Consider the following 16,525-nt stretch of genomic DNA (forward strand, 5'->3'; position numbering starts at 1 on the left):
AACCGTCGACATCTCCACCCTGAGGATATTAAATGTAACTTGTCGCTCTTGAATCCAACCGTCGACATCTCCACCCTGAGGATATTAAATGTAACTTGTCGCTCTTGAATCCTTGTTATAAATGTGTATGGGCAGGGTTTTGTGGCCTGCCTTGTGCAGGAGGTCAGACTAGATGATCATATTGGTCCCTTCTGACCTATGAGTCTATGAGTCTATGAGATATTGTCCAGGACAGTTACTGGTGTTAGCTAACACCCTGAGCAGGCCATATATACCCAGCATCAGTGAGCTGGGGGTTCAGGATATTGGCTCCATCAGCATGCTTCACTATCTCTCAGTTACAACAGGGAAGCCGATGGAAATCAAAGAGGTAATGACATCCAGTCAAGAGAGCAATACTAGCAGGGTGGCCAGAAGACAAAAGCCAGGTACCGGTAGGGGCAGAACCATATTTTCAAATTCCCAAGTCTGTGATTGGCACACTTGAATCAGGAGCCCTCAGCTTTCCTTCCCGTTGGTGGGTTATAATCCAACAGTTCCTCCCTGCAGGAACCAGGCTTGTTCCTTGCACCATTCACCTGCAGCGGCTTCTTCAAGCTAGCTACAGCTTCCCAAGCTTCTGTCCTGCCTAGCTAGAGTGTCACTGGCTCCCACTCAAGCCTCACACTGTCCTAATCCGGCCTCTCCCTTATGTCCCTCGGCCTGGCCTGAGTTAGTCACATGACTTCTGATTGCCCCACCGCCTGTTATATGATGGGCCCCAGTCAGCTGTTCTGCAATACTTTAAATACCCTCAAATAGCTAAAACTAAACAAAACGTGTTGACTTGATCTTCCCTTTCAAACGGCAGGAAGGACTTTGGGAATTGAAGGGCCCGTCTGTAATCCAGTTGGCCACTAGATGTCAATACAGTTTCATGCAAGGAGTCTGAGGCACTTAAAGGGACATTATCCATTTAAAAATCACTGTCTGAATATTTATTTGCTTATTGTTGGTATGAGTAGTAATTTACAGCCACAAGCACGTGCTCAACTTTAAGCCCCACTGAAGTGAAACCTCAAAGTGCTGGGTCATGCTTTATATGAAGGGTATAGTTACCGTTTATAAAGGGTCAGTCAATTATTAATCGATGTTATAACGACATTTAGATGTGAATAGTACGTATTGGATGGTTGTTAAGCACATTGGTAGACAGTGTTATAGCTGGTTCTAAGCAAACTATTGACGTCCTGGGCTGTGTAGCAATCTATTACAATTGGCTAAGTGTTTATTAAAATATGGATTGGTCAGTGTACAAACCATTTATAAATGTACCCTTACAAGCAAATCTGATACATGAGCACACATAGGTTATGAAGCGACTTGCCACAACACGGTGACATCCATTTTCAGCATCCACTGCCTGACTCTTCCCCGCTCCCACCCCGTCAGTAGAATCATACGCTGCAGTGTCAGATGTGGAGGGACAGAATGTAGCTTAACTGGATCATGGAATTATCCCATCCCTACTGCTCATCTCTTCACCTCTCTCTTAATGCCATCAGGGCACTGATGCTTGCTGATAGCTATTACTGTGGGCTTAACAGCCAAATTAACAAACCATACAAAATAAACGCTGTCTCAGCTCATCAGACAGGGTTCATCGTATGGCAAAAAAAATCCAAAGAGAAAGATGTGACTGCTGTACAATAAAAGCTGACACCCCACCCCTCAATAGATTGTCCATGCTCTGGGGGAGAAATAGACTTTTATATGCTTGGATGCATACATCTCCTCCAGTGGAAACCCCACTAAAGAAAGGGGCTGCGTAGGGCATTGAGAAAGCATCTGTGTCTCTGGCAAGCTGCTTTCCTCCCACCTCACAGTATAGGTAGAAGTAATGGGCTGACCACATACAGACAGATGATCCAGCTCAGATAAAACAAGAACCAACCCAGATCAGACCTTTCTTTAATTAATCATATGTGCGACATAGTGGAGTCCAAGCTTTGCTCAGAATAAAATATAACCCTAATCTCTCCTATACACACTGCAGAGGCCGTCTACCCCTGCTAGGGCTAGTAATGGCTTTTGTGATGGGTTCGGTCATGGAGACCCCCTTGGAACTGTCATCTGATATGCTGAGACTACCTCTGAGCCCGTTTTCCCTGACATCTTGGGGCATCAGAACCCTGTCTTGTTGAGCCAGACACGCAAGCCTGCTGTAACACAGACCCAGGGTTTGAACCACACCCCCAAAGCTGCAAACTTAACTGAAAACCACTCAACAAGTACTTCTGTCTCCAGCACCCAGACACGCAGCTCCCAATGAGATCCAAACCCCAAATAAATCCGTTTTACTCTGTATAAAGCTTATACAGGGTAAACTCATAAATTGTCCACCCTCTATAACACTGATATAGAGATATGCACAGCTGTTTGCTCCCCCAGGTATTAATCACTTACTCTGGGTTAATTAATAAACAAAAGTGATTTTATTAAGTATAAAAAGTAGGATTTAAGTGGTTCCAAGTAATAACAGACAGAACAAAGTAAGTTACTAAGTAAAATAAATCAAAATATGCAAGGCTAACTTAATACACTAAGGATCTAGTCACAAATACTAATTTCTCACCCTAGATGTTATCTCAGGTACAATCCTTTTCAGACCAACGTTGTAGTTTATGGCCTGGATCCAGCAATCATTCACACACCTGTACTTACAGTCCTTTGTTCCAGTTTCTTTCAGTCACCTCTTTGGGGTGGAGATAGGGCTGTCTCCAGCTTTTTTGCCACCCCAAGTGGCAAAGGTGGTGGGGGGAGAGCCGATCGGTGGCACTTCGGCAGCAGCTCAATTGCGCTGCTTCATTCTTCAGTGGCAATTCGGTGGCAGGTCCTTCACTCCTTCTCTTCCTCTTCAGCAGCAGCTCAAAGAGGAAGAGAGGGACTGAGAGACTTGCCACCAAAGACCCAGACGTGCTGCCCCTTTCTATTGGCCGCCTCAAGCATCTGGTTCCTTCTCTGGTGCCTGGAGCCAGCCCTGGGTGGAGAGGCCATCTCTTGAGCCCGCTGAAGACCAAAATGGAGAGGCTTTCAGGGCCTTTTATATTCTCTCTCTTCTGGGTGGAAATCCCTTTGTTCTTCTGTGCAAAATCACAGCACCAAGATGGAATTTGTACCCACATGGGCAAGTCATATGTTCATGAATGATTTAGTTTTTTGCAGGCCAACGCCATGGTTTACATGTTAGTTTGAAAGCTCAGATGTGGATTGGTGTCTCCCGAAATCCATTGTTAGTTAAGTACTTCCAATTACTTGCATAGTCCTGTCACAATATGTTGGCCAAACCTCCCTTATGTTTTTCCTACAACAAAGACTTCAGATACAAACATAGAGCCAACACTCATAACTTCAGATATAAATATGATACACACATACGAATAGGATGAATATATTCAGTAGATCATAACCTCTGCGAAGACAGGTTACATGGCATATCTAGCATAAAGCGTATTCCAGTTATGTCATATTTACACTCATAAGCATATTTCCATAAACATATAGAGTGCAACATCACAGCTTTGTTATTCTTTTTTTTTCAGCAAGAGTCCAAAAGGACTGAACGTCTTGGAAACAAAATAGAAGATACACTGGGACTAAAGTTCAAATTAGTCCAACCTGGGAAAACCTGCTGGCTTTCTCATGAGTGATCCTTGGCTGTTGTCTTAAAATTACTGCAACCATTATTACTAGCTTTGGAAAGTATCTACCAAGATAGGATCAATCTAAGTTGCAAGGCTAGGCTGGTGGACTACTTTTGCTACTAAGTTCAGAGAAGACTATCACCATTCTCTCTTTTTTAAGTCTGCTGTTGAAACTACTTGGGTCATAAACAATGTCATCCAGACATCTGCTACAACAATAGTAGATCTTTGTCCAGCAATAGAAGCTACCCTTGGCTCAATCAGTGACATCCATTGAAAACGTACTGGAAGAAGCAAAGACTTCAGTCCATAAGTTGACTAATGAAGGTACTTATATTGATTCCTTAAGTGAAGAGGACAGGAAATATTTGTTAAGCCAGCTGAAAAAATACACAGACTTGATTCTTACAAATCTACAATAGCGATTTCTGGATTCTACTCAACCTCCACACAACTTTTACAGATGCCTGTCTTATAAAACACCTATAGTTGAGTGGAGTGAGGCACTGCCAGCAATGGGGCTGCTATGTGATCAGAACAGAGAATTTTGAACACAGAGTGGAATATCATATGATGAACAAATGAAGATTTAACTTCAACCATTTCTTCTTTAAAAAGCAACAAATAGTCCTGTGGCAGCTTAAAGACTAACAGATGGACTAGAGCACAAGCTTTCGTGGGCGAATACCCACTTCGTCAGACGCATCGTCACTAGTAGTTGGACCCGATCTTTGTGCTACGTTTCCTGGGATGAAAGAAGTAGGAATTCATCTCTTGCTGCTCCCAGTCACAGCAACTACAGCTGACGTTCTTTTTCCTCATTGAATAGAATTTTGTATTCTGTAAGAAGTTGCTTTCTGCGTGATCACGAGCATATCACGGAGGACAGGAAGTAACAGACACACAAGACACCAAAGAGTTGTGCAAAATTACAACAAAAAAACAAGAAGGTTTTAGTGCTTCATAGTAGCCAACTTTGATTTCTGTGATGATTTTAAAACATTAGTTAAATCTAATAAAATGGTCATTAAACATTTTTCAGTTTTTCAGCTGCCATACATCCTACCTTCGTCCTCACGGTCTCAACCCTCATTGGCCCTTATCCCCCCCGCCAATTTCAATTCCTGGGGGAAACACTGGTGCAGCCCCATTCCTGGGGAGAGGCAGGCTTTTGAGAAGCCTCAGATCTGGGCACTTCCACTCTGACTGTTTTTCACAGGCAGGTGCTGGAGAATATTAATGAGGGGTGTAATGAATGCTGATCCCTGCCTGTGAGCCATGTGAGCGGGTTCTAATGAAGACTGATAACTGACTGTCTTGTGCTATGAAGTCCAGGGGCACTGAACGTTAACCCATTCTGAGATGCGTGCGGTGGTGCTTTTTCTCCCACATTGATTTGGGAGGTATAAGGAAGATGGGACCTCAGCTGCCTGCCACCATCGGTTCTGAACTGTATGTCTTGCAGGTGACTAAGTATAATAGAGACACGGCATAGTCAGTAAGTGTGTCTTCCTGCTTCCTAGCAGGGAAAAATGCAGTATCCCTTTAAGGGAAGATACCAATACCCCTGCATCCTCTCGAGAAGAGGGGGAAAGGATCTTACCAAATGATTGCATCCTTCAATATGCTTGCAGCCCCCTAAAAGGCATGTCCCCATCACACAGTGACAAGGCATAACAAAAGGTGCAATCCTCCTCCCTGCGTGGCAAACAGTAAGCTGCAGTCTAAAAGGTCTGCATTTTCTTTTTAAAAAGGCAAAATAATAGGATTTATTTTTTAAAATGGCAAAGATCTAATTGCAGAAGAGAAAAATGAGACATATATAAAAAATCAGCAGGAAAATCAGCATCTGTGAGTGACAGACACGGGAGGTGTTTGCACAGGGGACAGCAGCAAGCAGGGGGCAGCAGCATCCCCTTGGTGAAGTGGGCTGGGGAGGGCTTGGGATAGAGGGTACACCCTATGCAATTCAAACCATTACTTCTTAACCGCAACAGAGGCGCAGGTTGGATTTGCAACCGGGCGGGGTGTTGATAATATATAGAGAGGGAGACTGCGTGGTTGCCTCAACCCCCTCCCCCAATCTCTATGTCAGCTGCGAGAAGTGGTATATATTATCCCCCTCCCCATGATCTGCATCCATGGCGCATCATCCCTTCTCCCTCCTTCCTTGCACCCTAACGTGAGCTGCACGAACGCCATATCCACCTCTCGCAAACCAGCTCCCCCCAGTCAGGCGCCTTAAGGAATGCATCCGCGTCTCCCCTATTCCCTATGCTGCTCTGGGAGCTGCACCAGTGGTGCATCCCTCCTCCCACCCCCCGCATCCCTCCCGACCCCGATGCACAGAGCTGGGGGATATTGAGTCGCATGCTGCGAGCAGAGGCGCAAGCACTTCGGGAAAGCCCCGCCCAGCGCCCATCCCGCCCAGCCAATGAGAAGCGGCGGCGCGCGCCACAAAGAAGGCGAAGGGGCTCGCCCGCCGCGTCAGCCAATGGGGAAGCGGCAAGGGTAGGGCGCGTGCGGGAGTCGCGTCCAGGCTGCGGCGGGAGCGCGCGGAGGGGGGTGTGTCGGCGCCCAAAGTGTGAGGGGAAGGGAACCCTATAATGGCGGCCGGGCGGCGGGAGCGCGGCGGCGCTGAGGTAACCGCGAGTCGGCCGGCCGGGGAGGGCGGCTGTCCGGTGCGGCGCAGCGAAGGGCAGGCGGCGGCCGAGCGGGCCCGGGGCCTGCAGCAGGGGCTGAGGGGGGAGGAGCTCCTGACAGGCGGCCTGAGCAACGCGGCCTCCTTTGGGCAAGCCCGAGTCCCACGCTGTCAGGGTGGGGGCGGGGGCTGAGGGAAGGGGTGGAAAGGCTGGGGGAAGGGCTAAGGGCGGAGTGGGGGGGGGGCTGAGGCTCAGGAGGGGGCACCTGAGGTGGGAGGAGGGGCTCTGGGGTGAGGCCTCACCTGCCCTGTAGGGGAGCGAATGGGGCTGGTGCCCTGCTTGGGGCTCTGGGGTCTAATTTCCTGCTGCTCCCCCTCCCAGGAATCTTAGTCCAGCTCTGGTTTTGCTGGAGGTCTCCAGGGAGCACCGGAGCACTGGGGTGGGAGCGCTCTCATTGGAGGGGAGGGGGGAGTGTGGAGCAGAGAGAGTTTCCCACCGTCATTTTTCCAGTACTTGAGTTAAATGTTGATGAAACACATGGGCTCGAAACACCTGAGTAAAAATCATTTAACCTGTCAGTCAGTCAGGATACCCTTCCTTTACCTGTCTGATGCTCTCTAGTCATCTGAGTAGAGAATATGTGAAATTTGATATTATGAAACTTGGGGGGGGGGGGGGGGGGGAAGCTTTTTACAAAAAAAGGGCCAAACAATTAATTTCCAGGGCCTACTCCTATATCCTAAGACCCTTCCGCCCCCCCCCCCCCCAAAAAAAAAAAGTACACAATTGGGTGTTTCCTTTGCTGGTCAGTTTTAACCATGTGTTCCTGCTAGCCTCATCTGTGATGGTTAACTGGGTTAGCACCTATTTAAAATGTCTCTTCTGGGGTGTTAGGTTAGATTATTACATAGGCCTAATGATATTTGGGATTGTTCTGATGCCATATGAGAGGAGGGACTTGTTGAATCTGGAAATGGCCTTTTTTTTTTTTTTGGAGGGCAGTGGGAAAGACAGGTGACAGTCTTGATATTTATTTAGCAATGGGCATGGTTCTGGTACAGTGTACAGTAAACTTATGTTTAAAGGGTAAATTGTGCTCCATGCTCTGTTTGAGCCTGAGATGACCATGGCTGGGAAATATGTGACTTTCCTTAACAATTAAATTCATTTTGTTGGGGTTTTTAATATCAGAATTTGATACCGTTTTTGTGTGCACGTACCTTCCTTTGTGTGTGTTCTAGTTACTTTACCTTAGCATTTAGGCTGCACTATTCTCCATATGCTTATGCTGATGTTATAGGAGGAGGCTAAATAAATATTACTATCTGAATCTCACATTGTAATGGCACTTCTGTGGGGAATTTATAGATTTACATTTAAATCATTCAAGAGTGTAAACTCACATAACAAAGATGTTGCTGCCAAGTCTCCATATATTGGCACTGATATTGACATGACACACATGATATTTGTAATTTATTTTGTGCTGCGAACCTTGTATATGCTTGAAAGTTGCCTGATGATAGAAGGTTGCTTCAGTGAAGTAGACCTTAGTGCATGGTTTACTGTAGTAAATATACTTACCTGTGTCACTAACTTTTAAAGATTATTTTAATTCTAATAATCTAACTTGCTATTTTGCCATTTAGTCCATTTATTTTCTTGTTGCAAATCACTTTGCTTTGCCAAATGCCTGGCCAAAGTTTTTCTGTCTGTAATTAGTGTCCCTTTCTGGTTGGCTTGCATTAGTGCAATGCTATTGTATTTTTGGGTGTGTAATCTTGGAAGGAGGATCGTGTGTGTGTGTGTGTGTGTTTGTTTGTTTGTTTTAAAAATATGAACATACAAATTTTAGTCCAGCCTCTTTCCTTTCTTAATAAAACTAGAATTTGACTGTAGAGTGTCTTTTTTAAAAATCTTGCCCTATTTAAACTGTCCTTTCATAATAAACTCTTTGTTCAGATTGTATTTAAAATTAAAATACATCTCAAAGTACTCCTTTTGCCTTGGTACCAGAAAATCATTTAATAATTAAACTACAACAGAAAATGTTTACCCATGCTATATGTGACTTTGTACTTAATGCAATTTGAAACAATGTATAAAATCCCCTAAGTATGGGCTTCAGCCAGGACCTTAGCTGGAAAAATGCTTTGATATATGGGAGAAGAAAGCTCAGTACTCCACTGCAATTGTACACAGGGTTAGAGTAAAAGATGTTGAGAATAAGCAGTCGAGAGAGGTATGTGACATTTCTGTCCTGACCTAATACAAGCGAAAGATGATGATGTTGTGCCTGAACTGTGAACGTTTTACGATAAAGACCAGCTAAAATGATAATACTTGTATATTATTTGAAAATTTTTCTTAGTCATGGTTTTACTAAACAAGGTTCAGGCTTCTTCATCTTGGTAACATCAGATTGCAATGAGCCATTACATTCAGATTTCTGTTTGATGAATGAAAATACTGATGATTTTATGCACAGTGATTAGCCCAAACAATACTGATACAAAGAGAGGAAATGCAGATCAGTCGTCATTCACAGGATTTAGTCCCTTGTTATTGTTTTTGCCCCCAGAATCCTTGACCTTGAAGATGGTGAGTAGCCAGCCAAAGTACGATCTAATACGGGAGGTTGGTCGTGGTAGTTATGGTGTGGTGTATGAAGCAGTCGTCAGGAAGACCTCTGCCCGGGTTGCAGTGAAAAAAATTCGGTGTCATGCTCCAGAGAACGTGGAACTAGCTCTACGTGAGTTCTGGGCACTGAGCAGTATCAAGAGCCAGCATCCAAATGTTATCCATCTGGAGGAGTGCATCTTACAGAAAGATGGTATGGTGCAGAAGATGTCACATGGTTCTAGTTCTTCCCTTTATGTACAGGTACGTGAGCCTGGGAGGGGGATAGGAGTAATTTATGGGTATCTAACTGGGCAGGAAGAAGTGGTGAAGGTATAGCCAACTTTTTTTTTTTTTTTATATGCAATGTAAACAATGCTACGAATTCTCTAGAGATGTTTGAATATGATGGGTTACTAAACAGAATCCTCTGGATTTTCGGATTTATAGCCATGCAACTCCAGCAGACTTAATGAAAGTCACGCAGCTAAAATCCCATATAGCTCTGACAATTTAAGGGAATGAAAACAAAACACAATCCATATACACACTGTTGCATTTTCTGGGTAAAAGCCCTGCAGTAGCTCTAATCATGAATGGACATTTGCTAATTTATTAAGACAGACCTCACCAAGATTTCTAAACACCAGCTGTCTTCTGAAGCAAAGATGGTTACTTCCTCTTAAGAAGCCATTGCGTAGGATTCTGCCAGTAACCAGGAAGTTCATTACCAGAGTGCAAGAGAGATTTATTTATTTGAAGGGGGAGGGGGGCAAATAAACTAAGAAGGGTAACAAAGGTGATGAGACTATGATAGGAATATATCTGAGAAAGTAAATTCACATTTGTATATAAAAGCACTCTTCAATGTGTGACTAGTACATCCAGTGAATAATTATCAAATGTTTACTTTATTTATATATCTCATTATCACATTAAATATCAATTGTGTGCTGATCAGATATATAATATTCAGACACTTGTTTCTGTTTTTTGTGTCCAGTGCAGGCCCTCTTTTTTTTAAAATATTTATTATAGTAGTGTTCAATTGGGATTTAGGCCCCATTGTGCTGTACAAACATAGGAAGGCCCCTCACAACTTAGCAGTCTTTTCATTGTCTTTGATTCATTCATTGGACAATGTTAGACATGACTGCTGGGGAAAATTGTGAAAGTGTCTGGCTCACTGTTAAAGGGACCAGTGTTGTTGACATTAAACTAAGTGAACTAAGAAACTTTCTATTTTGGATTGATGGAATAAGGATGACCTACAAGGTACTGCTGGAGTGACAAAGAGCATGGGTTCAAGTTTAATATATTTCTATTTATTATTACTTGTATTGTAGCACGTACAGGCCTCAACCAAATCAGAGCTCCTTTGTGCTAAGTCCAAAAACAGAAAATGATAATACCTGTCCCAGAGAGTTTATAGGTATAGAATTATCTATTGTATCTAGACTTTCAAAGAGGCTTGGGTAACTTTATGGTGACATTTATAATTATACATGTTAAGGTGGGGGCAGTCAAATCTCTTGCCCTGTGCCCTACCCAAAAAATAGAACACTACAGAACTGGCCAGATGCAGTATGCAAGTAGTGAAGGGGAGTGCCTTCTTACGAAGCATTTGGGGACAGATACTCAGCTGGTATAAACTGAAGCCAATGGAACTATGACAGTTTAAACTATTTGAGGATCTACCTGTTGGTGTTGTGGCACAGTCAGGAGTAGGATATTGAACTTTGTGGACTAATGGTCTGAACCAAGGTGCTAAATACTAGGAAGACTTGACAGGGATGTATGGAAGAAAAAAATGTACTCCTATGACATATTTCTCTAGAAAGATTCCTCACTACTGCCACAGTACATCAATTTCACTGAGGTGTGGGTAATATGTGAATATGTAGTTTGAACGACATTATTTGTATTCCTTGCTCAGTCGCTGCTTGTTGCAGCCTTAGAATCACAGCTATATTAACAATGTCATTTTAAAGCTGCCGTGTGTTTTATGCTCACTTGTCAGAAGAAAGAGCCTCACTGTGTTGATTCAAAAAGTGTTCCTAGAACGCTATATTAGCAGTTGCTTTGATTTTTGAAAATTCTGTCAAAGTAGCCTTAGTCCAGTGTGTATTGGTAGTATTGTTGTTTGTTATTAACACAAATGGTTTGGTTTGAAATGCTTAGCTTCCAAAATGTGCTGAAAGCCACCTCACATAAGCTGAAGAAGCAAATGTACCGTTGTGTAATTAGGACTAACAAAGCTGATTAGTTGTTTCATTAGTTTTCATATAAATCAGTAACTGGAAATTCCTGCTCAAATATATTCCATGCATCTGGGAAAATAGCTAGTTAATAAGTGATTACTTTAAAATAACTTCAACAAAAGCAGAAGCTTGTTAGTTTCTATCGCTGTTTAGCTATGCATATTGATTGTTCTTTGTTAGAATTTATTCGTGGAGATGGAGTGAAAAGTAAGTTTCAGAGTTCCATTGCATAATATTTCATCAGCAGAGGACAAGTAACTCCTTGGCACTGTATCAATGCTACTTGCTGAAACACTGTATTTGGATTAAAGTTGTTAGAGTGGGTGAATCTGGCTTTGCTGTGGCTGGGACACTGCTCAGATGAGAAGGTGATACTTGGGTAGCTTTCAAAATACTGTAATCTGCCCATAACTATAGATTCTAAATTGGAATTTGAGCTGTGTTTTTTCAGGCAGAGAATTAGTAGGATTGTCAAATTCATTGACATTTCAAAATTGATTCTATCTTACATGAAATAGATAAGAGTGTGACTTCTCTTTCTCTGTTCGTTTCTTATTTTTTCAGTCAGTAGTTCTTTATTTCTGTGAATTATGCTTCCTGAACAGGTATGTGAAATCTCTCTTCCTTATTACAGCTTGTAGAGACCTCATTAAAAGGAGAAATAGCCTTTGATCCCAGAAGCGCCTATTACCTTTGGTTCGTGATGGATTTCTGTGATGGAGGAGATATGAATGAGTACCTGCTATCCCGAAAGCCCAGTCGCAAGACCAACACCAGTTTCATGCTTCAACTCAGCAGTGCCCTGGCTTTCCTTCACAAAAATCAGATTATCCATCGTGATCTCAAACCTGACAACATTCTGATCTCACAAAGCAGAATGGATGCTAGTGACTTGGAACCAACTCTGAAAGTAGCTGATTTTGGGTTAAGTAAGGTATGTTCAGCCTCAGGACAGAACCCTGAAGAGCCTGTCAACGTAAATAAATGTTTCCTTTCAACAGCATGTGGGACTGACTTCTACATGGCCCCTGAAGTCTGGGAAGGACATTACACTGCAAAAGCAGACATTTTTGCATTGGGGATTATAATTTGGGCAATGTTAGAAAGGATCACCTTCATAGACACTGAGACTAAGAAAGAACTTTTGGGGAGCTATGTGAAGCAAGGGACAGAGATTGTGCCAGTTGGGGAGGCACTTCTAGAAAACCCCAAAATGGAACTTCTCATCCCTGTAAAGAAAAAATCTATGAATGCCCGTATGAAGCAGCTGATTAAGGAAATGCTGGCTGCCAACCCACAAGACCGTCCTGATGCTTTTGAACTAGAACTCAGATTAGTCAAAATTGCTTTTAAAGATAGCAACTGGGACACGTGACCTCAAATACTCAAACCTCTCAACAGAGCTGCTTCTGTTTTTTTAACAATGGTGCAGCCTTTTGTGGCAGCAGAAAAACAAAAGAAGCCTGAACTGAGAACTTCAGGGTTTAGTTTTTACCAACTGAATTTCTTTTGATTTGCATAAATTAAAGTAAACTTGAGTTGGCCATTTTGTTATAAATACATTTTATATGTATATTACTCAAGTGTGGAGGTAAAGTTCGTTTATATAAGTTGGCTGAGAAAATTCATGAGTTGAGATGTTTCTTTCTTTCCAGAAATATGTTATGGAGTATTGCAGACATTCCAGTTTCCTATCACAGTATTAGGAAGTCCCGTGGAAGAGGAGGTTTGCATGCTGGTAATGCAAATCCTTGTGCTTTGTAAAGTAAATCTATGTGTATATATTTATGTATATGTGAGTGACTGAGCATGAGAGTTTGCATTCCATACAGAGAAAATGCCACTTTTGTTTAAATTATTTGGTGTGAATCTGGATGATTGGGATCTGTGAGGAAAACAAACGAAACGCATACTTCCCTCCCCGCTCCCAAATTGTTTTTTTTACATTTTTATTTTTATAGCCTATAAATGTTAACAAAAAAAGGGCCTAAAACTTGACTTTGCAGACAAAAATGCAATGCAAAGGAATCAGAATATTTAAAGGTGCTGAGATGTTTCTTAGCTGAGCACTTACCACCTGGTAAGTTTGTAGCTGAGGGAGTCAAATTACAGATTTATGCAATCATGTGCTAGCTTGTTTGTTAGATCATTAATTATTCAGTTTTATTTTGATAACCAAATACTCTAACACCTGAGGCTACAGCTTTCTAACTTGCCTGCACATGTGCATCTATAATCCAGTAGCAACTACAGCACTTTCGGAATGGTTATTTTATGAACTTGGTTTATGAAAATGTAGATGTTCAATAGAGGAATGCAGCAGATAAAATAGTACTCTAAGATTCTTTCCCCCTCCCAAAAGAGAGACTGAAACACAATTTTTCTTTGTCCTTTTGTTTGTAACTCAGATCTGTAACTTGCTCTTCCCTTCTTCTTGGCATTGATGCAGTTATGTCCCTTAACGTGATCATGCTGTGGGGATGATTTAATTAAGTGGTGAGCATCTCCATTTTCAAATGTTGGAGAGAAGTCCTAAAATTTAATGTGTGACTGAAATATCGCAGCTTCAGTTGAAACTTTTATGTGGAAAACTTTAACCAATCCTTGCATTGTTTTGCTACATATTAAGAGGTAGTGTTTTATTTCTTTCGATTTTCTTTTTAATCCTGGATCGTAAATCTAAAAGTTTTGAAATAGTACAAGGCTTTTAACCCATCTCCACAAAAACTGATTCATATGTTAATGGAGAACTTTCATGAAGCGTGCATATTTGGGTAGACTAAAACAGCTTTGCAATAGTGTCATGAACACACAGGTGCATGATCTTACTTGCTTACCCTTTTGAACTGATCATAATTGGGGGAGGAGACCTGAGACTAAACTTACTCACCCAAATGTCATGTCTAATGGTGAGTAAAATCCTAAAGTTGCAGTGGGCTTTGAAAGAACTTTTTTTTACAAAACCAAGTTCATGAAATTTTGAAAACTTTCAAAATGAAAAACACTTCTTGTTTAGGTTTAAACAGTCCCCTGGAGTGCTTGCAAGCCAAACATTGCACCCTAATGCTGCTGTGTGAACATCAGAAAGTGAAACTGACCAGTCAGTGTTTACTGTCCCCATGAATGAAGTGAGCACTTACCACAAGTGAAAAGTACAGTTTGTCCCTCAGACAAAAAGGGAAGGGACCATGATGCAGGGTTATTGGTCACTTTAATAAACTTCTAGACATTTGTAAGAGCCAATTGTATTCTGTCCTTGCACAGTGTAGGGTGGTGTAGCAGGTTAACAGGGAGCAAAGACCCTGAATTTTATTTTTGACTCTCTGTCACCATAGGCAAGTTATTTAACTTCTGTCTCTCTCAAGTGAGTATACTTCCACGTTTCAAAGGTGTATTGTATGGCTTATTGGTTCTAAAGCACTTGGAAATCTGAAGATGCTATAGAAATGCAAGGTGGCAATAGATTTCAGGAAAAGATATACTGTCATGTTGAGATGTTGATAGAACACATTGGGCCAGAACCTTAGCTGGTATAAATTGGCATAGATTACAATAGTGCTTTGCTAATTTATACCAACTGAAAATTGGCCCCAGTCATCTTGAGCAGGCTTATAGTGATGTCACTGTCTTTCTTGCATGTGACTGTCTATAAAGGTAAGGTTGGGAGTTAAACTTTGTAATTAATAAATGGAACTTACTGGAAGTCATTTGTTCATTCTGTTAATGTTTTGTAAGCTGAATCGGTACAGCAAAAGCCACAGCTTGCCTTTAAAGACAAGGTCACAGTGCAAGGAGGAAGGTAAAACTGTGTATGCAGTGTTACTGTACAATGTATTGGTAACACTTTGACATTGAAAAGTTGATGCTTTTTTCAGGGTTACATAAGATGAAAGATCATGCCCTGCTAGAACTACAAACTCTTGAAGATTTTAAAAATATCAAAGCAGGGATACTAGTTTGTTCACTAATGTACCCTAAAATGTTAGTCTGTCTTGGAATAATATTTAGCACTTACCTTCTTTGTGAATGAGTTAATCTCTGAAGAGTTTCAAAGGATAACCATGAACCTGCTTCTTAACTTCAGTTGAGAAATTAATTTAAAGCGATAGAGTTAATGGATCATAAAGTAGAACTGTTGATTTCCCAAAGTGTTTCTTTGCACTAATTGCCACTTTAAAGGCTGAGGGTACTTATAAGACCCTCGCGTGGTGCTTAGCCTAGTGGTAGTGGTGAAGCTGAGTGTTTCAGTGGTGAACACTGAGTGATAGTCTTTGAGGTCTGTGTTTTTTGTGTGTGATTGATTGATTTTTTTTATTATTATTATTTTTGGATCTTTGTGAAACCTTTGATAAATCAAACTATTGTAGCAGCTACAAAGTAATTCACCAGCATGACACAAAGGTCGAGATATTCATCAGCACTTCAGAAAGAAAAGACTTTCTAATCTTTCTTTAAAATTGTAAAATATATTTTATGAAGAATTTATAAAGGAAGAAAATTATTGTGTAATTTATTAAGTTCATGACTGTTTTGAAATAAAATCTGAGTTTAAATGAAACCTTTGGAGACTGAAGAGAAACTTTCTTCCTAGTCAGTGTCATTGGGTTATATATTTAACCATCACCTAAACTAGAGACTTCTTTGTCTGTTCAGTCACTTGCTTGCCAGGAAAGGACTATTGAATACTATCAGTTTCTTAGTATGTCATTTTGTTAAATTTAGTGCTTATGAAAGGTGCTAGATTGATGTCTTTTGAACCCTGAAGTCTCTTCTCCATTCTTGGCAGAATTCATTTTTTTATTCATTTTTGATAACTTTGACAGATAATCAGTTTAAAAAAATTTTTTTTAATTTTCTCAGCTGTGGGAAGTTATGGAGGGTCAGACAATAGACACTGAGATTCAAAAAGTTAAAGCTTTATAACTTTTAAAACAAGTTGTCAAGATCATGTGTCAAAATATACAAAGAACACTCTTGTAACTTCTCGAGCAAGATTTTTCTTTCTTTGCCTATCTGTAAATTTTTTGTTACTGAAGAAAATATTTTTTTCATGGGTTTGTAGGTGTATGGTGAAATTGATGTCTACCAACATTTACTGATTCAAAATCTAATCCTTCCAAGCCTATCTCTAGTCATGGAAGATTTATAGCATCAATAGTAACAAGTTTTCTTTTGGTTTCCCATCAGTGTGCCACAAATCTGACAGCAGGGACTGATGAGACATGAAGATCAACAGCTAATTTTCTTACCAATAGAAATGGGCCATGTCCATTCGGTCTCTGTTCTCTGCTGAGGCTGTCAATGAGGGTCTAAGTCATGG

The 16,525-nt window shown here is 41.4% G+C and overlaps 1 protein-coding gene across 3 annotated transcripts; it reads left to right on the forward strand.

The window, feature by feature from the left end:
- The first annotated feature begins 6,251 nt into the window (after nucleotides 1–6,251).
- On the forward strand, nucleotides 6,252–16,525 carry PDIK1L (PDLIM1 interacting kinase 1 like). 3 transcript variants are annotated; one of them, XM_032802914.2, is made up of 4 exons: nucleotides 6,252–6,325; nucleotides 8,907–9,208; nucleotides 11,840–12,139; nucleotides 16,393–16,525. In XM_032802914.2, exons 2-4 carry the CDS (start codon nucleotides 8,924–8,926, stop codon nucleotides 16,429–16,431), a joined length of 624 nt encoding a protein of 207 aa, XP_032658805.1. In that variant the 5' UTR covers nucleotides 6,252–6,325; nucleotides 8,907–8,923; the 3' UTR covers nucleotides 16,432–16,525. The 3 variants fall into 3 exon arrangements, with proteins under 3 accessions (XP_032658805.1, XP_032658804.1, XP_032658803.1); XM_032802913.2 differs by lacking the exon at nucleotides 16,393–16,525 and adding an exon at nucleotides 12,861–15,763; XM_032802912.2 differs by lacking the exon at nucleotides 16,393–16,525 and having other exon boundaries at nucleotides 11,840–15,763.

This window comes from Chelonoidis abingdonii, chromosome 25 (assembly GCF_003597395.2).
Source record: "Chelonoidis abingdonii isolate Lonesome George chromosome 25, CheloAbing_2.0, whole genome shotgun sequence".
In the NCBI taxonomy this organism is placed as follows: Eukaryota; Metazoa; Chordata; order Testudines; family Testudinidae; genus Chelonoidis; species Chelonoidis abingdonii.